Below are 17,917 nucleotides of genomic sequence, written 5' to 3'. Positions count from 1 at the left end.
TATTAAATTTACATTTTCACAAAATCTTTTTGAAAAGTTCACAATATTATAAAAAATATTATAATTTCCAGCAAAACATGTTGATACTTTCCAAGCTCTTGATAATATTTTTTTTATTTCAAACAGCCGGTATTACATTTTGTGCAGTACTATAGTTTGTCATACCTTAATGACCACGGGGCATACTGTGATCCGTATTCAATATTCATGACATGTGCTGATACTACTTGCAAGTATTGTGAGCCACGGTGGTGTGATTAATATTGATCTCCGGAATCTCCCCTTCACTGTTTCATATGATATACACCTCCTATATGAAGTGCTCATATTAAATGGGGTACATCCTATCCCTTAATCACGTAGGTAGTTACAAACCAGACTTGAATATTAAAACAAAGGTTGTGTTTACATATTTTTTCTCGCATCATTTTAAATATTGTTTGTAACGGAAGTAATGGGAATTATAGCTGTATTTGTTCTTGTTTATTCTATATGAAAATCATCAGAAACGTGCTTTAGATGTTGAAGCACAGCTAAAATATATTTTTTATTCCTTTTAATTTATTGTGTTATTGATTTCAAAATTGTATTGTCAAATCTCACTCGTGCCTCGATATTTAAAGGAAGTGGCTAAAAATACCTATATTTCCTCCTATATAGATTTATTTAGACTTTTAGTACATATTGTTTTGAGTGCAATAGGATGTGAACCGGAAACTAGCTGTTGTAAAGATGAGATGTCAAATGATTTATCGGGAAGGTTAGACCAGCTGTATGAAGTGGAGTATTGCAACAGCCCTTATACTATACCCTTAATGCTTTTGATTAATACCAACATGCTGGTGTTCTTATTTTACATCCGTAGCCAAATGTTTTAAATGTTCTTTACTTGCAGGTGTAACCATGGGTCCTGAAATCCAACACAAACACGATAGGAAACTATCTGAGAGGAAGAACAAGGTGAGACCACTAAAGATAACTGCAGTTGGTGATGGTATGGTTGGTAAAACATGTATGCTCATCACCTACACAACCAAACAGTTTCCCACAGAATATGTTCCTACTGTGTAAGCTTTTAAATTAAATTTTATAAAATATCATAATTATAAAACTATATTTACTGAAATTAATTGTGTTTATGTATATTTAATATAATATTTCGTTTGTTACTTAAGAAGATTAAGTAGTTAAATTAATGATTTTTCTTATCACATAATTAATAATTTTAAATTTTAGACAATTACGGTGTAAAAATATCCTAGCATCATACTGATTGATGAATTCACTTACTATTTTTTTTCTTCATTTAAGTTGTTAAGCTAAAGTTAACCTTTTTTTAGAACAATACATTTTTGTATTTCTATTAATTTAATTTAATTTTTACATTCAACATCTGTGTAATCATATATGCGAATGAGTATTGTCGAATTGCACACCCACGAAATTACACAAGATAAAAAGTAATTAAAAACAGTGTATAAAATTCTCGCATTTATTCCTCATAAGAGTTATGATGTTTTTTAATCATTTTTTATTCTTCAAACAACGACAGTAAATTTTGATGAACAATGTGGCTGTTATGGTTTTACATTATTACACACGTTGACATACTATAAAACCGGTTTACTGCCTAAGAGAGCACGTGTGTGTATTAATGTGCATCACAACTACTCGCTATGTAATTCTATAAATGTATGGGAGAGCTGAAAAAACGTGGGTAGTATCTTTACGAATATCGTCAAAAAATGATCTTAGATCGTATTGCAGTCAGTCGAATTATACGATACAGAATCATGTTTAACGGTTTTAATGCAATAAAATAGTCAAGAAATCTAATTCTTTAGTGAGGTGTGTGAATAATAATATGATTCTCCATTATATTAACTAAATTTATAGTGATTTTTTCTTAAACAATGTTAATGAATTCGTACTAATGACGCATTGTGTTGTGTCGTTTGTAATTAAAAATAACGTCATATCATTTGTATCGTGTATGACAAGCCTATAGTTACATTATGTCATATCCGTCAAAAGCTATATTGCCTCATACTTTTAAAACAATATTATTATCTACTTCATATATATTGAAAAGCGAATGATAGCTCTACTAATATTATTGGTTTTGCGTTGTGTAGTTTGATTAATATTAACACTTATCAAAATACAAAATCTAAACTTTGTTTAAAAAAATGCTTCCTGCTACCCACGTTGTAGTATATGATCTAAATTAAAGAAATGTATTTCAATTGTAAATGTATGTTATTCGATAACATGTAGGCCTGGAAACATATTAGTACATTCCATGAAATAAAAAATTATTTGGCATGATATGAGGTGTTTTTATATAATAGTTATTATTTTTTATAACCACCCCTTGTTGTGACTTTATACATAATTATTCATCAAAAAACGTTTGATTAGTTCATATAGATCAATACATTTAACGTTTTGAACATATTGATGTATAGGAGCAGATTTAAATTTTGTAATGGAGGCAATTGAGAAAAAATAATTTTCGTTCAGACAAATAAAATTTAATTTTTCAATTTTATTTGACTAAATCATTGTTTTTGATACGATAGATACGTTCTAAGAAGGGTTTTTACAATAATCTAGCACCTCCGCTGATTATTTAGGTTGCGTTAAAATGATATTTATGTTAATTTGTTTTTAGATTTGATAATTTCGCTGACAATCTCGTTATTGATGGACAAGAGTACAATATGTGTTTGTGGGATACAGCAGGCCAAGAAGATTATGAAAGACTGAGACCTCTATCATATACAAATGTGAGTATATTGACAGTAGTTTGAAAAAATAAAATATTTGCTTAATGATGATGTGTTTATATCGCCTTTTATTCATTTTAATTTCAACGAGTAATATGAGTGAAAAACAAATATTTATTTTATATTGAACAACTTAAGTGTATTATTTTATATCAATGCGTCGATATAAAAAGTATATGGTTTGAAATATACTTAAGAAATAATCATGACTATTTTTGAAGCATAATAGAGTGGTCTTTTTTTACAGACTGACTGTTTTTTATTATGCTTTTCGGTCAGTAGCCGGAGTTCATTTGAAAATATTGCCAGCAAATGGTATCCTGAAATTCAACATCACTGTCCTAAAGTGCCAGTGATATTAATCGGTATGATCCCCAGTTTAGTTAAACATTTAAAAACATTTTATTTAAAGACTTTTGTTTAAAAATTTATGTGTGTAATATAAAAAAACTTACCTTTTTTTAGGTACAAAAACTGATGTAAGACAAAACCAAGATGGTTGTGTCACTAGTGACGAAGGTAAAAAGATGAAAAGAAAAATTGGTGCAGTCAAGTATCTCGAGTGTTCAGCGTTAGCTAATGAAGGATTACAAAACATATTCCTAGAAGCTGTCCGAGCTGCCATTAAAGTACCAAAGAAGAGCCATTTTATTCTAAAATATTGTTGTATATAAGACAAAATAACTTGAAGTTTAAAATTGTACAAAGTAAATAATTAATTGGTTTTTAAAACTAATACCAGAATGATAACTATTAATTATTAAAACAGTGTATTAAATAATGTGATTATAAATAATTATTTATTGGAACAAAATGTGCCATTGACTTTGATAGAGTTAAGTTATTGTTAAAAGTTTTTGTACCGTGTTATGACCTCGTTATTATAAAATAAGCGAGTTTTCTATTTCTTTTTTTTTATTTAATAATATTTATTAGTATATTTTTTTAAGAAGTATTGTTTGTTAATTGTACATTGAACAAATATTTGTAATACACAAGTCATTTAAGGTTTACACTCCCCCATTATTTGTGTTATTTTACAATAAAGATTACACTATCTAAAAATAAAATACAATTTCTTTATTTCCTTGGCAAGTATACAACGTGTTAGTCTAAACTAGATGATTAATGAATAATTACAGTTCTATCTGAGTGCTGAACAGAATAATGCAAACGATATTGCCGTTCTACTAATTTAGAACAACTAAAGACAACAATCAACACGCAATAGCGTATTATCACGCATTGCATGTCCTGAACGAAGAAATAAAATTCTAACGGTCATATTTTGAAAACTAACAACTATTATTTAAATATTTCGGACGTCAAGAAGTATAATTTTTGGACATAACTGCTATTTCTTTAACACGCCGCCGTTAAATCGAAAGTAAATACCTTTTACAAAATTTATTAATAGAAATATATTTGGACTGTCTGTGAATCAGTTTTTATCAATGTAGTTAAATGTTATAACGCAGCCAAGTAACTAGATTTATAATTACTATCATGGTACATAGCTTAAAAGTTATTTTAATTGATGTTTTATCAACATTTAATATTTATGAGAATAACTTTTAAGTTAACGTTACAAAATTCCAGTATACTTAAAATACTTTTAAAATATTTGAATATTTAAGAGTTTTAAGCTTAGTTCTATTTTGTCTTGTGTTTGTTACTGAGATTATCGATAACCCTCGTAGAATTTTTTTATTCTTATTATTATTGAAAATAGGCAAAATAATAATAATTGTGATTTTTAAAGATTTTAAATGTTTTGGTTTGAAAATGTGGATTAGCTAAGAGTAATGAGAATATAGTAAAAAATGCTTATCTTTAATAAAGAAAGAGTTGAGAGGCGAAATACCGGAATTTTATAAATTCGTTATACATAAATTAATAATTAAACAGTTATTAGTTTAAAATATAAAGTTGCAGGTAGAAATATATTGAGTTAATGTTAAACAGAGAAAAAAACAGGGCTACCCATAAATCTATACCCTAAATTACCCTCAATGGCAATTGATTGTTTCAAGTATAACAGTTCTCGATGGTCATTAAAAAAATGTTTCATNCCATAAATCTATACCCTAAATTACCCTCAATGGCAATTGATTGTTTCAAGTATAACAGTTCTCGATGGTCATTAAAAAAATGTTTCATATGCCAAAATAATTTTTTTAGCATGTCAACCCTATAGTTATGCCGTAGTTTTTTTTAACGAAGTCTTTTTTTTTCGGTAACATAAAATAGTTTTTATTTATTATTATTGTATTTATCTTCAAATCATAATATTTATTTAAATAAAAAAAAAAATCGTTGTACGAAAAAAACAAGTATTCTAACATATGTGGATTCAACTGAAAATCTTTTTTCACAAGAATTACAATAATAACGATCAAAAGGGTCCTCGTATTCTGCAATCAACACATTTTCAACTGCATCAGATTTCATGGTTAAACATGGTAATTAATTATTTAATATTATTCGGAAAAGCGTGGAAAATTCATCATTCCGTTTAAAATAATAATAATAGTAGTTTGCAGAAATTCGCACAATGCCACGGGTAGTGTGCACGTATAATTGTTATACAATAGGAGAACTATTTTTGGTCGATGTTTACTTTAATGAATCCAATTGTCATGGTAGAGGCCGTTGCTACCTATTCGATGATATAAAACAATTATTTGACACCGTCACAGTGATGCAATATGGATACTGAAATCATAACTAGCTACGGTTGAAACATGCCGCGAAGTTGGTAGGTTGAAGAGATCGCCAAAAGGAAAAAAGGACTTCTTTTTTTTCTGTGGGTTGACCTCCCGAATCAATCAAAGCGGGAAGAGTTGTGCTTGTGCAGGTATAGGACGACGCAATGCGGTCCTGCGTACAACCAAAGGGGAAAACACACAGCCACGTCGCCTCCGTATAGTATGTCAGTCGTTAGCCGTCGTTCGCACAACGGTCACAAGTTCAGCGCACGGCTTTTGAACTTAACACGAGTAAAAATTTATTTGACGATTTTCAACGTAATCACCCCACCAGGTGAATTCCGTGGCGTTCTTTAGGTATGCGCTAATTTCAGTGGAAGACGGTTTTTTTTGTTTATATCGATCATACGCCAAAATTTATTATTTTGATGACCAAACTTACTGGAATTTTAAAAATCGGGTAAGGCTATGATGCAATAATTTCAAAAATAAGTAGGTTTTTTAAATTGAAACAGATAAAGTTCANATGATGCAATCATTTCAAAAATAAGTAGGTTTTTTAAATTGAAACAGATAAAGTTCACTATGTCAGATAAACTAAAAAAAATTTTCAATTGATTTAGTATTGCAGAGGATTTCTCTGATGTATTTAACGAATGATTAAGAAAAATAATAGAATAATTTTTTCTTTGTAACTAATTTTTGCCATTTACCCGGTAAAAACACCATTACTTTTTCAAAAAATAATATATTTTCTCTAATCTGCATATTTTTAATACCGAAACATTTTTTAAAATTATAAAATCAATTGCTCTACCTTTTTAGTAAAGATAATTAGAAACTTGGTTATTTGCACTAAATGTTTCAATATTTCAATTAGATTTACAACCAATTGTCTATTTATATTTTATAAATACATTTTTTTTATACTATGACTCAAATATTAATAATATATACTAAATATTTATTACATTTTTCTCGAATAAAGTTGAAAAATTAATTTCATGTAAAAATATTAAAATTTTTTATTATTGGGTTAATAAAATCAAAATTATTATGATTTGAATGAATATAATATGCAAATGAAATCCAGAATAATTAATGATCTTTTGCAAACAGTTATATAATCATATTGTAATATTATTTCTCAAATAATAATTTATAGTGTTATAATTTCTATTGATGGATGACAGATCTGTTGTTTAGTGATAACATTTAAAATTATATGATATATAATTGAGACTCAACAATTAATCACACTTGGAAAGCTATGAAAAGTGTTCATGATAATATTGCTATAAAGTAAAGCTTTTAATACTCGAGTACACGATGTTATCGTTACTCGGTCTTTGGGGTATTTCTCGGCTATATAAGATTCGGTACCCGTTTTGTTTCGGTTACACGTTTTGTTCGAGCACCTATTTGATCAGATAAAATATAAAATTTCTCGGATAACTGTAATCTAAATAATTCGATTCCAATGTACTTATTTTTTGATAATTTCCCAAATCCAAATCGCTAGAACTAATTTGAAATATAGAATATGTGTTAAAGGACGCGTAAGAAATATTGATTAATTGTAAATATCATGAACATTCTTAAATCTACTCACATTACAATAAATAGTAATTTCATTGATTTCCTTTATTAGTTATAGACCAAATTATATTATATAGTATAATTATAATAAATACAGATTATATATTTTTTAATAAAAATATTACTCTAAAATTTTTGATCTAAATTGAAAATTGTAAAAATTGATAAAACAAAAATCGTAATTAAAACCATTATTAATTAAGACTACTGAACGTACTATCTAATACTATTATGTGTAAGAAAAAATAGTAACCATACAAATAATCACACTGTTAAAAATAAAAAAAATCGAGTCATTCAACAGTAGCAAATAAGTGTAATTTTTAATTTACCAGCATTTAAATTAACACACAATACTTTAAGTACATAACTAAATATAATAAAAATAATTTTTCACTTTATTTGCTAAGAAAATAAATATTTATTTCATACAATATAATTAAACAAATAAAAAAAATAATAAATACAAATAAAGATTCTACAAAAAATCGATTATTTATTGTTGGTAATTTAATTGACTAGAATATTTTATATCTATATTTCGTTAAATATGAGCTCCAAAGATTTTAGCACAAAATTTACACAATTTAATTAAATATATAAATAAATATTCACTGAGTCATCATACGAACAAAAATGTTTTATTTCATAAATACAATGATTATACATAAATATAAACTATCAAAACTGTATTGCAACTTTTAATTCATGTACTAATCAGCAATATAAGTATTTACTCAATAAGATTATTTTTATGTATGTCTAAGTGATTCAAGTTTCGAGATGAATACAAGGAAATTTCTTTTAAAAAAAGTCAACATATTAATATTTTTTTGTAACACATTACTTCCTTTTGGAGTAACAACTATTTCAGTTGTAGTAAAACAACGTTCTAACGTCATTGATGTTGATGGCGGGCACAAATATTTTTAGCAAGCGTAGCTAAATTTGGATATTTTAATTCATTCTTATTCTACCAAGTCTAAGGTTTATAGAAATTATGTTTAAGTCGTAGTTCACCGAATTAAATTTCAAATTTAAATTCATTTCTATCGGCCAATTCTAGTCTATCTAGCATCCAACAAAAATTTCATAACATTTACTTTTTCATTAACCACATAAATATTTTCAAAATTATTTGTATTTTCCATTTAATTTTTTTCATGTTTTTCACATTTTATCTTATTTCTAAAATTTCTATATTTAATATTTTATGTCTGGAGTTTAAAAATTAGAAATTTGTTCAAAAAAGATATTTTGGTGTATACTCCTATCTATTAAAAATCTCTTTTACTCATAAACTCACTTTGTAAGTTTTTTTTTTAACAGATAATTTTTGGCACATAAACAAAATCGTATGAATTCTAAGAATCCAGAGATTCCAAATTCTGTTGCTGGAGTCTCTCTTTCGAGTGGATTGCTTCTTTGGTTCTGACTCTTGTTGATGAAATTGTTAATTACAATACAAAATATTTTAAACTTGGTGAAAAGATAAGGAAAAATGACCAAGTAACAAAATACAAGAAGACATTAAATGGACGAAAATTTTCTTATCTTTGAGTATATATAGCATTGTTTAATATTTGGAACTTGATATACATGCACAATATCTGTGGGTTCAATTCTTTGAGATCGTTAATTGAAATAATTTTCCGTCGATTAAATATCAACAGATATATTGAGTGTAAAGTAAGTAAGGAAACGGGTTTCTATTATTCTCATTGTTTGTAACAACTAATCGGTTCCTTACTTACTGTATATATTAAACTAACAGATATTTAAAAGTTATTATTCAATTTTTTACTTTATTGAATATTTGAATTTAAAAGTAAAATATATTTGTGAATAATATGCTTTCGAAAGAAAAATAATAATGTCTAATTATTTTATACCGAATAATTGTTTTGGTTGGGTTTTAAAGTAAATATTATCAAAGAGGTTAAGTGTGTTGCACTCAATATCACTTTAGTATGTAGAATAAGAATTTTTTTTATAAAATAAAACAGGTAACTATCCAACACGTAAAAGAATAATGTTATATTTTCTTTGCAGAAAATTAACTGAACATAATTTATTAAATATTGATAGTTTGAGAATACATTGCGTAAGGGTTTACTGAAAATGACTTTTAACGTAAGATAATCATTTTGTTCGGATATACGTAATCATTAAAAATTTATAATTTTCTTTATTTATAAATAATTCCATATGTTTTTGCACGCGCGCGTATTCTCTTTACTAAGTGTTGTGCTTTTGTTGGAGCTGCATCGTTATGAAGAGAAAATATAACGAGACAGTAAGAGTGGTAATGAGGTTATTCACTATACACGGAAGGAAAGAAGGGTACAAAGAGATCAAGAAGAGATTGTTAAAAGTAATTAAGAAGAACACGAAGACAAGTATGGTTTTGAGTAGACTTGAAGGACTAAAATGGCTGCCCTAAACAAAATATTATTTGTAAAAAAAAAAAATGAAAATTCCACAAACAAAGCTAAAGATTGCAAACCCTGTGTTTAAATGATTTTATTAAATACTTTTAAACAGCCCCAAATTGGAAGAAGAATATTTCGGGTGATTTAAGTCCGTTTTTAAATCTACCAAGATACTGTGAATTAGATTTTTTTTTTTAAATTATTATCATATTTATATAAAATGTGATTTTTTTAATGAATAAATTAAATTAATACAATTAACTATGTATTGTCAACAATATTAATTTATAGCTTACTTAGTTTACAAAAATTGATTTATAATTACCAAATTAATAATCACAAGTGTAAAAACAACGATACATCAGTAATTTCGATGGATTAATGCTAGTAGACAAATTAATTTAAAATACCATTAAGATAGAATTTACTTTACTTTAATTTATATTGTTTTTCTTTAAATATTATAAAAATATTCATAATATTCTATTATATTTCTTCAAAATTCATTTTATAACTGTTAAGAAAAATAAATGATTCAATAACACGACAAGAGAGCCGAACAATTGAGATGCCTAATTAGTATTTTATTTATTCAGTTGGTATAAAACTCTATACCAGATATTTTTCAACTATCATTGTGGGTTTTTATTAAACTTTTACTTGTCAAATGAAGACGAATAATTTTCATAAGGCTGAAGTTAGATTGGAAATGTTTTCTAAGAAATAAAAGAAATATTAGAACATAATCATTTATATCAAAGATCATTAAACCAATATTTAAAATCATAGACGCAAATTAATAGGGAGGTTAAGGAGCACAATCCCTTCAAAATTTTAGAAAAATAACTTGTATAGTAATATATTAAGAAATTTTAGAGGGAAGATGTAGTGAGGGTGAATATAGGTCATACTGGTGTACGTATACTTCTCTCGTGTTCCATAACCACTATATGTATACCTGTAACTCAAAGAGTACTTGTCTTAAAATTGTTTCAACCCATCGATTATTTTTTATAATGAAATAGATTTAAAAAAAGGCTATTTTTATTAGTGATAAATAATAAAAAATGTGTTTTAAACTTATTCTAATATGACAATTTATAAATTTATGATAAATAATTATCACCATTTAAAAAAAAATTTCAACAAAATTATATTTGTTCCAAAAATTATAAGTGTTGACAATTGGGTCTCAGACACTCAGTATATGTTCATACTATTTTAGGTCTATCACTGTCTTTTTCGTTATTACATCTGTGGAACCTGAATTAAATATCTCTTAAACTAATTTTAAGTAGAAACATTAGCTCGAGTATGTGATGGGTAACAATGAAAGTTATAAGGTGGCCTAAATCTCAAAGGACTGCATTAGTAATGAGTAACACGCAAAGTTACATAACAAACAAATAAAGTTATTAAAAAAACTCACTAGAAAATTAAAGGAGTTGCCATACTAATTTTTTATTGAAGTCATTATTACCTAACGTACGCCAAAATTACCTCTATTACTACCTAATATGCTACTAAAAATTAAATTAACTTAAACTTCCTTGTGAATAGTAATATAAACATTTTTAAAACAATATCCCTATGTATGTATATCTCTAAATATGACAATAAAATTAAATATTTTAATAATATTTCCAAGGATATTATTTATTGATTAAATTTAATAAATAAATTAAGTTCTTTAATTAATATAGCTAAAAAATATATTTTCCAAGAAGAATAGTACTATTTATAAATGTCTCATTATTGTAGAGCAATAGACAGTATTAACTGATAATTGAGGTAAAAAAAGTATACGTACTTTTTCGTCTGTTATATTCCATTGGTCGATTTCGGCTCCCTAAATAAATAATTATATGACAGTGTTACAATAGTCTATGGAAATATTGCTCAGTTAGTTGAATGGTGTAAAAGCAGTTTAGATGAGTATAGTATGAAAGTAAGAAGGGGATTGTAGTGAAGTCAGGAGTGAGAGAGAAAATATTGATTTTCCACTGGATACAAGAAACAAGTCATTTTGATGAGATTTTTCTTACTTTTAGTCTTATAAACTAAAGTTTTACGGTAATGTATACTTAATGGTAACACATAATTATGAATTAATAAAATGCATATCATTCAAATGAAATACCACTTGGAACGTTAAAAAAATGTCGAACTTAACAATATTTTTGTTTTAATCAAAATAAAATTTAAGCATTTTTGAAAATGGTGATTATCGTATTACTTTTCGTCAAAAATATTAACGTTCATTATTAAAATGTTCAAAAATTTTTTAATTTAAACGTAGACTTTGAGTTTATAACAAGATATTTTTAGTTATTTCTATTGTTCGAAAAACTCAAAATATTAATATAACGTTAAAAATAGTAAAAATTCATAAATTTATGAAAGCATCGTTTTGTACATATTTTTCTGGTGCGAACAGAAGCTACGTGCTCCTATAGATTTTTATTTCTAAATTTTTCTTTTAATTTAAACATTCTATTAATCATTATCCACAAACTAATAATTTTAATTTAGGAAAATTTCTAATTCAATTTACTTCTTTTATTAATAATAATAATAGAGGTTCAATAGGCCGAACCTTGCGTGAAACAATTTTGCTGAGCCCTTACTATATTTTTATAGAAAAAAATACAATTTTTTTGCTTATCAATCTAGATCCGGGATCTTGTGTGGGAGAGTACCTCACTAGGGTCGGTGCTAAGAGTATGTAAACTAAGTTGATGATCAAATAATACCTAATAATAAAGATACCTGTAAAATTGTTTCGCGCAAGACCCCGCACCTTGTACCTCACATACTTCTAGAGCCATCTCTATATGAAAAAGATGAAATTTAAATTTGGGTGCAGTTTTGGCTTAGTCGATTTACTCTATTAATTTAGTATTAAAATGGATTCTAAAATGAGCTTTATAATGTAGGGCTGAATATTTTAAAAAACATTTTTCAGATTTGGTAAAACTAATTTATATCGAACAGTAAATATTTATTTCACACCTTCCCGACAATTATTTGTGAAACTGATTTTATTAAACCCTACTTATTATTCATATTCCCAGACAATCATTATCAATTCTATTTGAGGATTTAATAAAAAAAAGCATACTAAAAATCTTCAAACAATTTAATAACAATAAAAATATAAGTCCACAAATATTTATGAACTTGCATATAAATGTAAGATTCAACTTGATTTTCAAATAGATACTATGACAAGATATATATTATTTCATTTTTTTTAAATTTTAAGTCATAGTATATTTATGGAGGGGTTGAATGATCTAAACTCTTCCTCAAAATTTATATAAAAAGTTTTTGAAAATGTTAGAATGATTATTAGCAAAACAAAAATATGTATATATATGAACACATTTTCTTCAGCACAAAAAAATAATTCTAAATTCGTTTACAAATAAAAAATTATAAAAAAATTCAGATAAAATACTTTTTTAATCTGCTAAAAATTAATTGTTTTATTTGAACTTTTAATTTTAATAAAACCAAAGTGTATTTTGACAAATATTTATGACGAGTGGTATAAATCTTAATTCTGTTGCGTCCTGAAGAGGAAGCAATCGTTCTCACTTCATTTTTTGTTCTTTTAAATAGTGTTATTTTTTTTGATTTAAGAATGTAAAAAATGTGCAACAAAATTTGAAAACTATTCTAAAAAAGTCAGAAGTAATTTCATACTTACGAGCTTAAGTTTTACAATTTTAATTAATTTTGAATAGACAAATTTTGTTTAAAAATGTAAGTGATTAATTTTAAACCAACTAAAATTTAAGTATACGCTATCTACTATACATTCTTTTGGAAGTCACAAATTCAATATTTTTACTAATATTATAATTTTCAAAGATTTCATAAAAAAGTTTTCTTACAGATTACATAGCATCATTCTTCGTAAATTCAGTAAAATTCATATCAAAATTTATATAATTGAAAAATATTTTTCTTTGATTTTAAAGGGTAAATAAAAAAATAAATAATTATTAGTAAATACCTAAAGGCTCTTTTAGTTTATCAAGTCATTCGACCATATTTGTTTAACGACATAAAATTATGATTCCTGTTATATAATATTTGAATTATTAGTCTTTATAAGAATAATTTTTAGATCTCAAATAGAATAAAAAAAGTAAATTAAGGCAATAAATAATATAATAAAAATCTTAGTTAAGACAAATTTTTAAAAATGTTACTTTATTTATTGGTTTCAAGTAAATATTACTAACAATACACATATCATAATTTACCCTTATTCTACTACTACTACTACTACTACTACTACTACTACTACTACTACTACTACTACTACTACTACTACTACTACTACTACTACTACTACTACTACTACTACTACTACTACTACTACTACTACTACTACTACTACTACTACTACTACTACTACTACTACTACTACTACTACTACTACTACTACTACTACTACTACTACTACTACTACTACTACTACTACTACTACTACTACTACTACTACTACTACTACTACTACTACTACTACTACTACTACTACTACTACTACTACTACTACTACTACTACTACTACTACTACTACTACTACTACTACTACTACTACTACTACTACTACTACTACTACTACTACTACTACTACTACTACTACTACTACTACTACTACTACTACTACGACTAAAATTAATATTACTATATAATGTACGTGATGCAGGATACTAATTCGCCGCATTGCGGATAATAATATGCAAAAGACATGGCTTACTCGCTTTTCGCATAAGAGGGTGGCACTCAACTATTATATAAAATTCAAGGTTATCTCAATATTTTAACAAGAATTTTTCGTATAAATTGTTTCCTGTCTTTATGTATTTTCGCCTCAGAAACGATTTTTCTTTTGTCCCGTGACCTAATTTAATAAAGTATAACTATGTTCATTTTACTACCGCGGTGTGTATTATGTACACTTTCTTGCACGATACACCTAAAATAATAATAATATAATATTCTTCCTTTTGCAATGGCGTGCTTTTTACACTTAAAGGTAAGTTTTACGGGCGTGTGTACGGTTAGGCGATGGCACCGCTTACAGACAGATTTACTAAAACTGCGCTTACTAGCTATTAGCTGTACCTGTTTATTCTATGGGCTGCTGTCTGGCAGACATTGCAAATATCTTTGTCGACATTTCCGTAGTCATTTATGGCTATGAAATTTAATTTAACCGCCTATTATAGGTCATAATTGTAGATAGCGAATCGCTCCAAGTTTGTCGCAGGCAATTTGTACAGATAACATCAACGCATTATACTATTATCCCTCTCCGGATCCTATAATTTTCTTCTCCACCGCCCTTCAAACGGTACAAAAGCCGTTTAACGGCTTAAGTAAGTTTAAACGAAACGAGGCGTACGTGGTGTACTTGTTCCTACCGCAGATTATGTCAATTTACATTCTCGATTACACATACGATTTGTGTATACATCATTACACGAGGATTGTCGTTCATAAAAACAGATTGCTAGTGTATTTCTGTAGAAATTCTTTTTGCATTAGATTTTAAGAAGTGTTATTCTTTTGACCTGAAAATCATTCTTCACTATTGTTCTTCTATAGAGAGTAAATTATGCTAAAAATAAACCGCAAAAAAGTGACGGGGGCGTTTAAATCTTTTACTTATAAGCTACAAAACATATTCATTTAATATTTTTGTTATGAAATTTATACTTCAATTGTATGAAACTATTCATGTAGATATCATAACTCAAAGTATTTTATTTCAAAAGAAAGACGATATGGAAAGATTTACCTAGATGTTTTCGTATTAATGATCAGGTTAATATGAATCTAATTATCAGTTTTAAGTTAATTAAATGCAACCGTTCATTTGATTAAAACTCCATTAAGAGTTTCATTTCAATGTTTAACTCATAAAGAGAGACGGTGTATTTGTGCCTGTGTTTGGTATTATCTCATATCAAATTGTGTCACGTTTCACATGATCCGAACCCTCGTTGCGTCATTTATCGACGCTAACTATTGGTTTCCTCATTGCATTAGTGGCAATGATACTGTTTACCAAGTACAATATTGCCGTTCCAAATAATAATAATAGAATCTTTACCTACACATATGACAATAAAGTGGTGTGTAGACATGTCTGTCCGAGGGGACAATCGCCAAATCGATTTCCTTTCGCACACGCGCGGCCCGATTGCAACCTTCTACTATATGTCCTCCTTCCTAGGAATCGTTTATCTTTGCCAACCGAGGAATAATGTAAGCTTTTAATGGACGATTAATCAAGATGGGGTGGGAAAGCTTAAGATAGCGTGCAAATTAAGCCTATAAATAGAGAGAAAAATCGTGGGTGGTGTTTAGTCATGCATTCGTGTAAAACATTTTATAAATGTCCTAAGAGTATAAGTAAGTAGTGATAGAATGAATGAATTTTATAGAAGAAAAAGTCAAGATAATTTAAATTTTTTTTAAACTAATTTTTTACTTACAATTTACATATTATCCAAACAGACGTGAAGATTTACTAGACTTAGTTTTCATCTAAACCCTTTTTTTATTTATTTTATACATTTCTAGTTTATAACTGAAAAGTTAGTTGAATAATGTGGCTACTTGACATTAAATTAGAACTTCAAAAATCAACGTATATTCAATAAATTATGTTTTTCTTTGAACTTTCGCAGAAAAATTGTTAAAAATCCATTACTAATTGGACTGCTTAACTTTAAAATTGGGAAGCTTGATGCAATAATCAAATAACTCAATTTTCTTGAAATTTTACTTTTTGACGAAATATTACACGGCAAAAAATCCTTTAGATAAAAGTGTATCAAATAGTTAAGTATGTATATCCGATAATTTTTTCATTAAATATTTGTAGAAATGTCGGTGCCTTCATATTTATGCTGACGTTTCGAACTTGTTGCAAAATTCATCTTCGATAGTTGCAAATCCGAGGTTTTATATTTTTAATCCAAGTTTACGTACATGTACATTGAAAACTTTAATACGGCAGCATTAAAATTAAAAACAATATTTTTACGTTCAATTTTTTCAAAAGTTTTATAAAATACCGTGTAAAATATATCAACCGCTCTACATCTATACTCATAAATTATACTATTAAATACGCTGTTTAAAGAAAAACGTACCGGCTCAAATTCAAAAGGAGACTATTAAAAAATAGCAGTAAAAACTGTGAAAAGTATAAAATAACGTTAGCATACAACAAAAGCTCGAGGTCAAGGTTTTTATTCTATAATAAAATATATATACTATAAAATTAATTTTTAGGAAATCTTTAATCTACTTTTTGATAACCATTTATATTTTATTAAATATTATAATAATATTTCTGTATTAAATATTGGACATTTTACTAGATATGGAGTAATCATAATATCGCTTAATATCTTTAAAGTGATTTGTATTTCAGCAATTTGTTTTACTTCATAGTTGTTAAGTATAACTTTTTAAAGTATTTACAGCGTAAATAACTATTTATCTTTGATAAATGTAAGATCTCTAAATTTTATGACTTATATTTGTTACAGTACTTAGGTAATTTGAAATGTTTTCCCTCAAAGCAAAACGCGTTGGAGATACTATGCTTAAATAAAGATCTGTTTTCATATTTTATCCTTACTCCTATTTTTATATGTGTACATTTTAAAAACATTTCTTTTATTTTTCAGTGGTGTCATTTAAGTAAATTATAGTTAATATGATATGATATTAACATAATATGNTAATATGATATGATACTAACATAATATGATGGTTAATGGAATTTAAAAAAATATTCGAGCTCTAAATTATTATTATATGTACGTTATTGTTTTAGACATCATTACTTGAATCTATCAATTCACTTAAATAAAAATAAATAATTTTTTTTATCCCATGAGACAAAATTGTTATTTCATTTTATAAAAAATGGTGGAGTATCTAGCATCTAGTTTTTAATTTAATATTTTGTATTTTTCATTTTAAAGTCATTAATTTTTAATATGAATTTAATAACACATTTATATTTTTGTAACAAAAACTCACAAGAATATAAGATATCTGGAATAAACTATGGATTTATATGATAAATGATGTATAAGTTCATTGAGTATTTGTCTTTTTTATTATTTATTACTTGTTTAACGTCATACGTGTAGTGGTCGACTGTACCTGTGTCCCATTCGTCGGTAAACCTTCTTATCAGTAGTCGGCATTGACTGAGCATTAAATTTCAAAGCTACATTTTTTTTCATGATTAAAAATAAGTTTGGTTTAAATTTTTTGATTTTTAGCTTCGATGCGAAGCTGAGAAGGTATTGGTTTTACTAAGATGTGTTTTTTTTTTTTTTTT

General features: G+C 26.8%; 2 protein-coding genes across 3 annotated transcripts in view; both read left to right on the top strand.

Annotated features, from left to right (window-relative positions):
- The window catches only part of LOC126906358 (ras-like GTP-binding protein RhoL), a 6,719-nt gene extending 2,897 nt beyond the window's left edge, over positions 1-3,822 (top strand). The window contains exons 1-4 of one of the 2 annotated variants that reach the window (XM_050686933.1): positions 896-1,067; positions 2,675-2,789; positions 3,037-3,154; positions 3,255-3,820. In XM_050686933.1, the coding sequence (XP_050542890.1) occupies positions 904-1,067; positions 2,675-2,789; positions 3,037-3,154; positions 3,255-3,463 (606 nt within the window). In that variant the 5' untranslated portion in view covers positions 896-903 and the 3' untranslated portion in view covers positions 3,464-3,820. Of the gene's footprint in view, positions 1-895; positions 1,068-2,674; positions 2,790-3,036; positions 3,155-3,254 lie in introns of those variants that run through there. The other variant, XM_050686934.1, reaches the window with a different exon arrangement.
- A 1,892-nt stretch (positions 3,823-5,714) lies between these two features.
- Positions 5,715-17,917, top strand: part of LOC126906341 (acetylcholinesterase-like) — a 20,731-nt gene continuing 8,528 nt past the window's right edge. The window contains exon 1 of the mRNA XM_050686906.1: positions 5,715-5,957. The gene's annotated coding sequence lies outside the window, so the exon portion shown is untranslated. The remainder of the gene's footprint in view (positions 5,958-17,917) is intronic.

Source organism: Daktulosphaira vitifoliae, unplaced genomic scaffold (assembly GCF_025091365.1).
Source record: "Daktulosphaira vitifoliae isolate Bord-2020 unplaced genomic scaffold, ASM2509136v1 Scaffold_4, whole genome shotgun sequence".
Taxonomy (NCBI): domain Eukaryota; kingdom Metazoa; phylum Arthropoda; class Insecta; order Hemiptera; family Phylloxeridae; genus Daktulosphaira; species Daktulosphaira vitifoliae.
The sequence above is the reverse complement of the archived record's forward strand: the minus strand, read 5'-3'. Positions and strand labels throughout refer to the sequence as shown.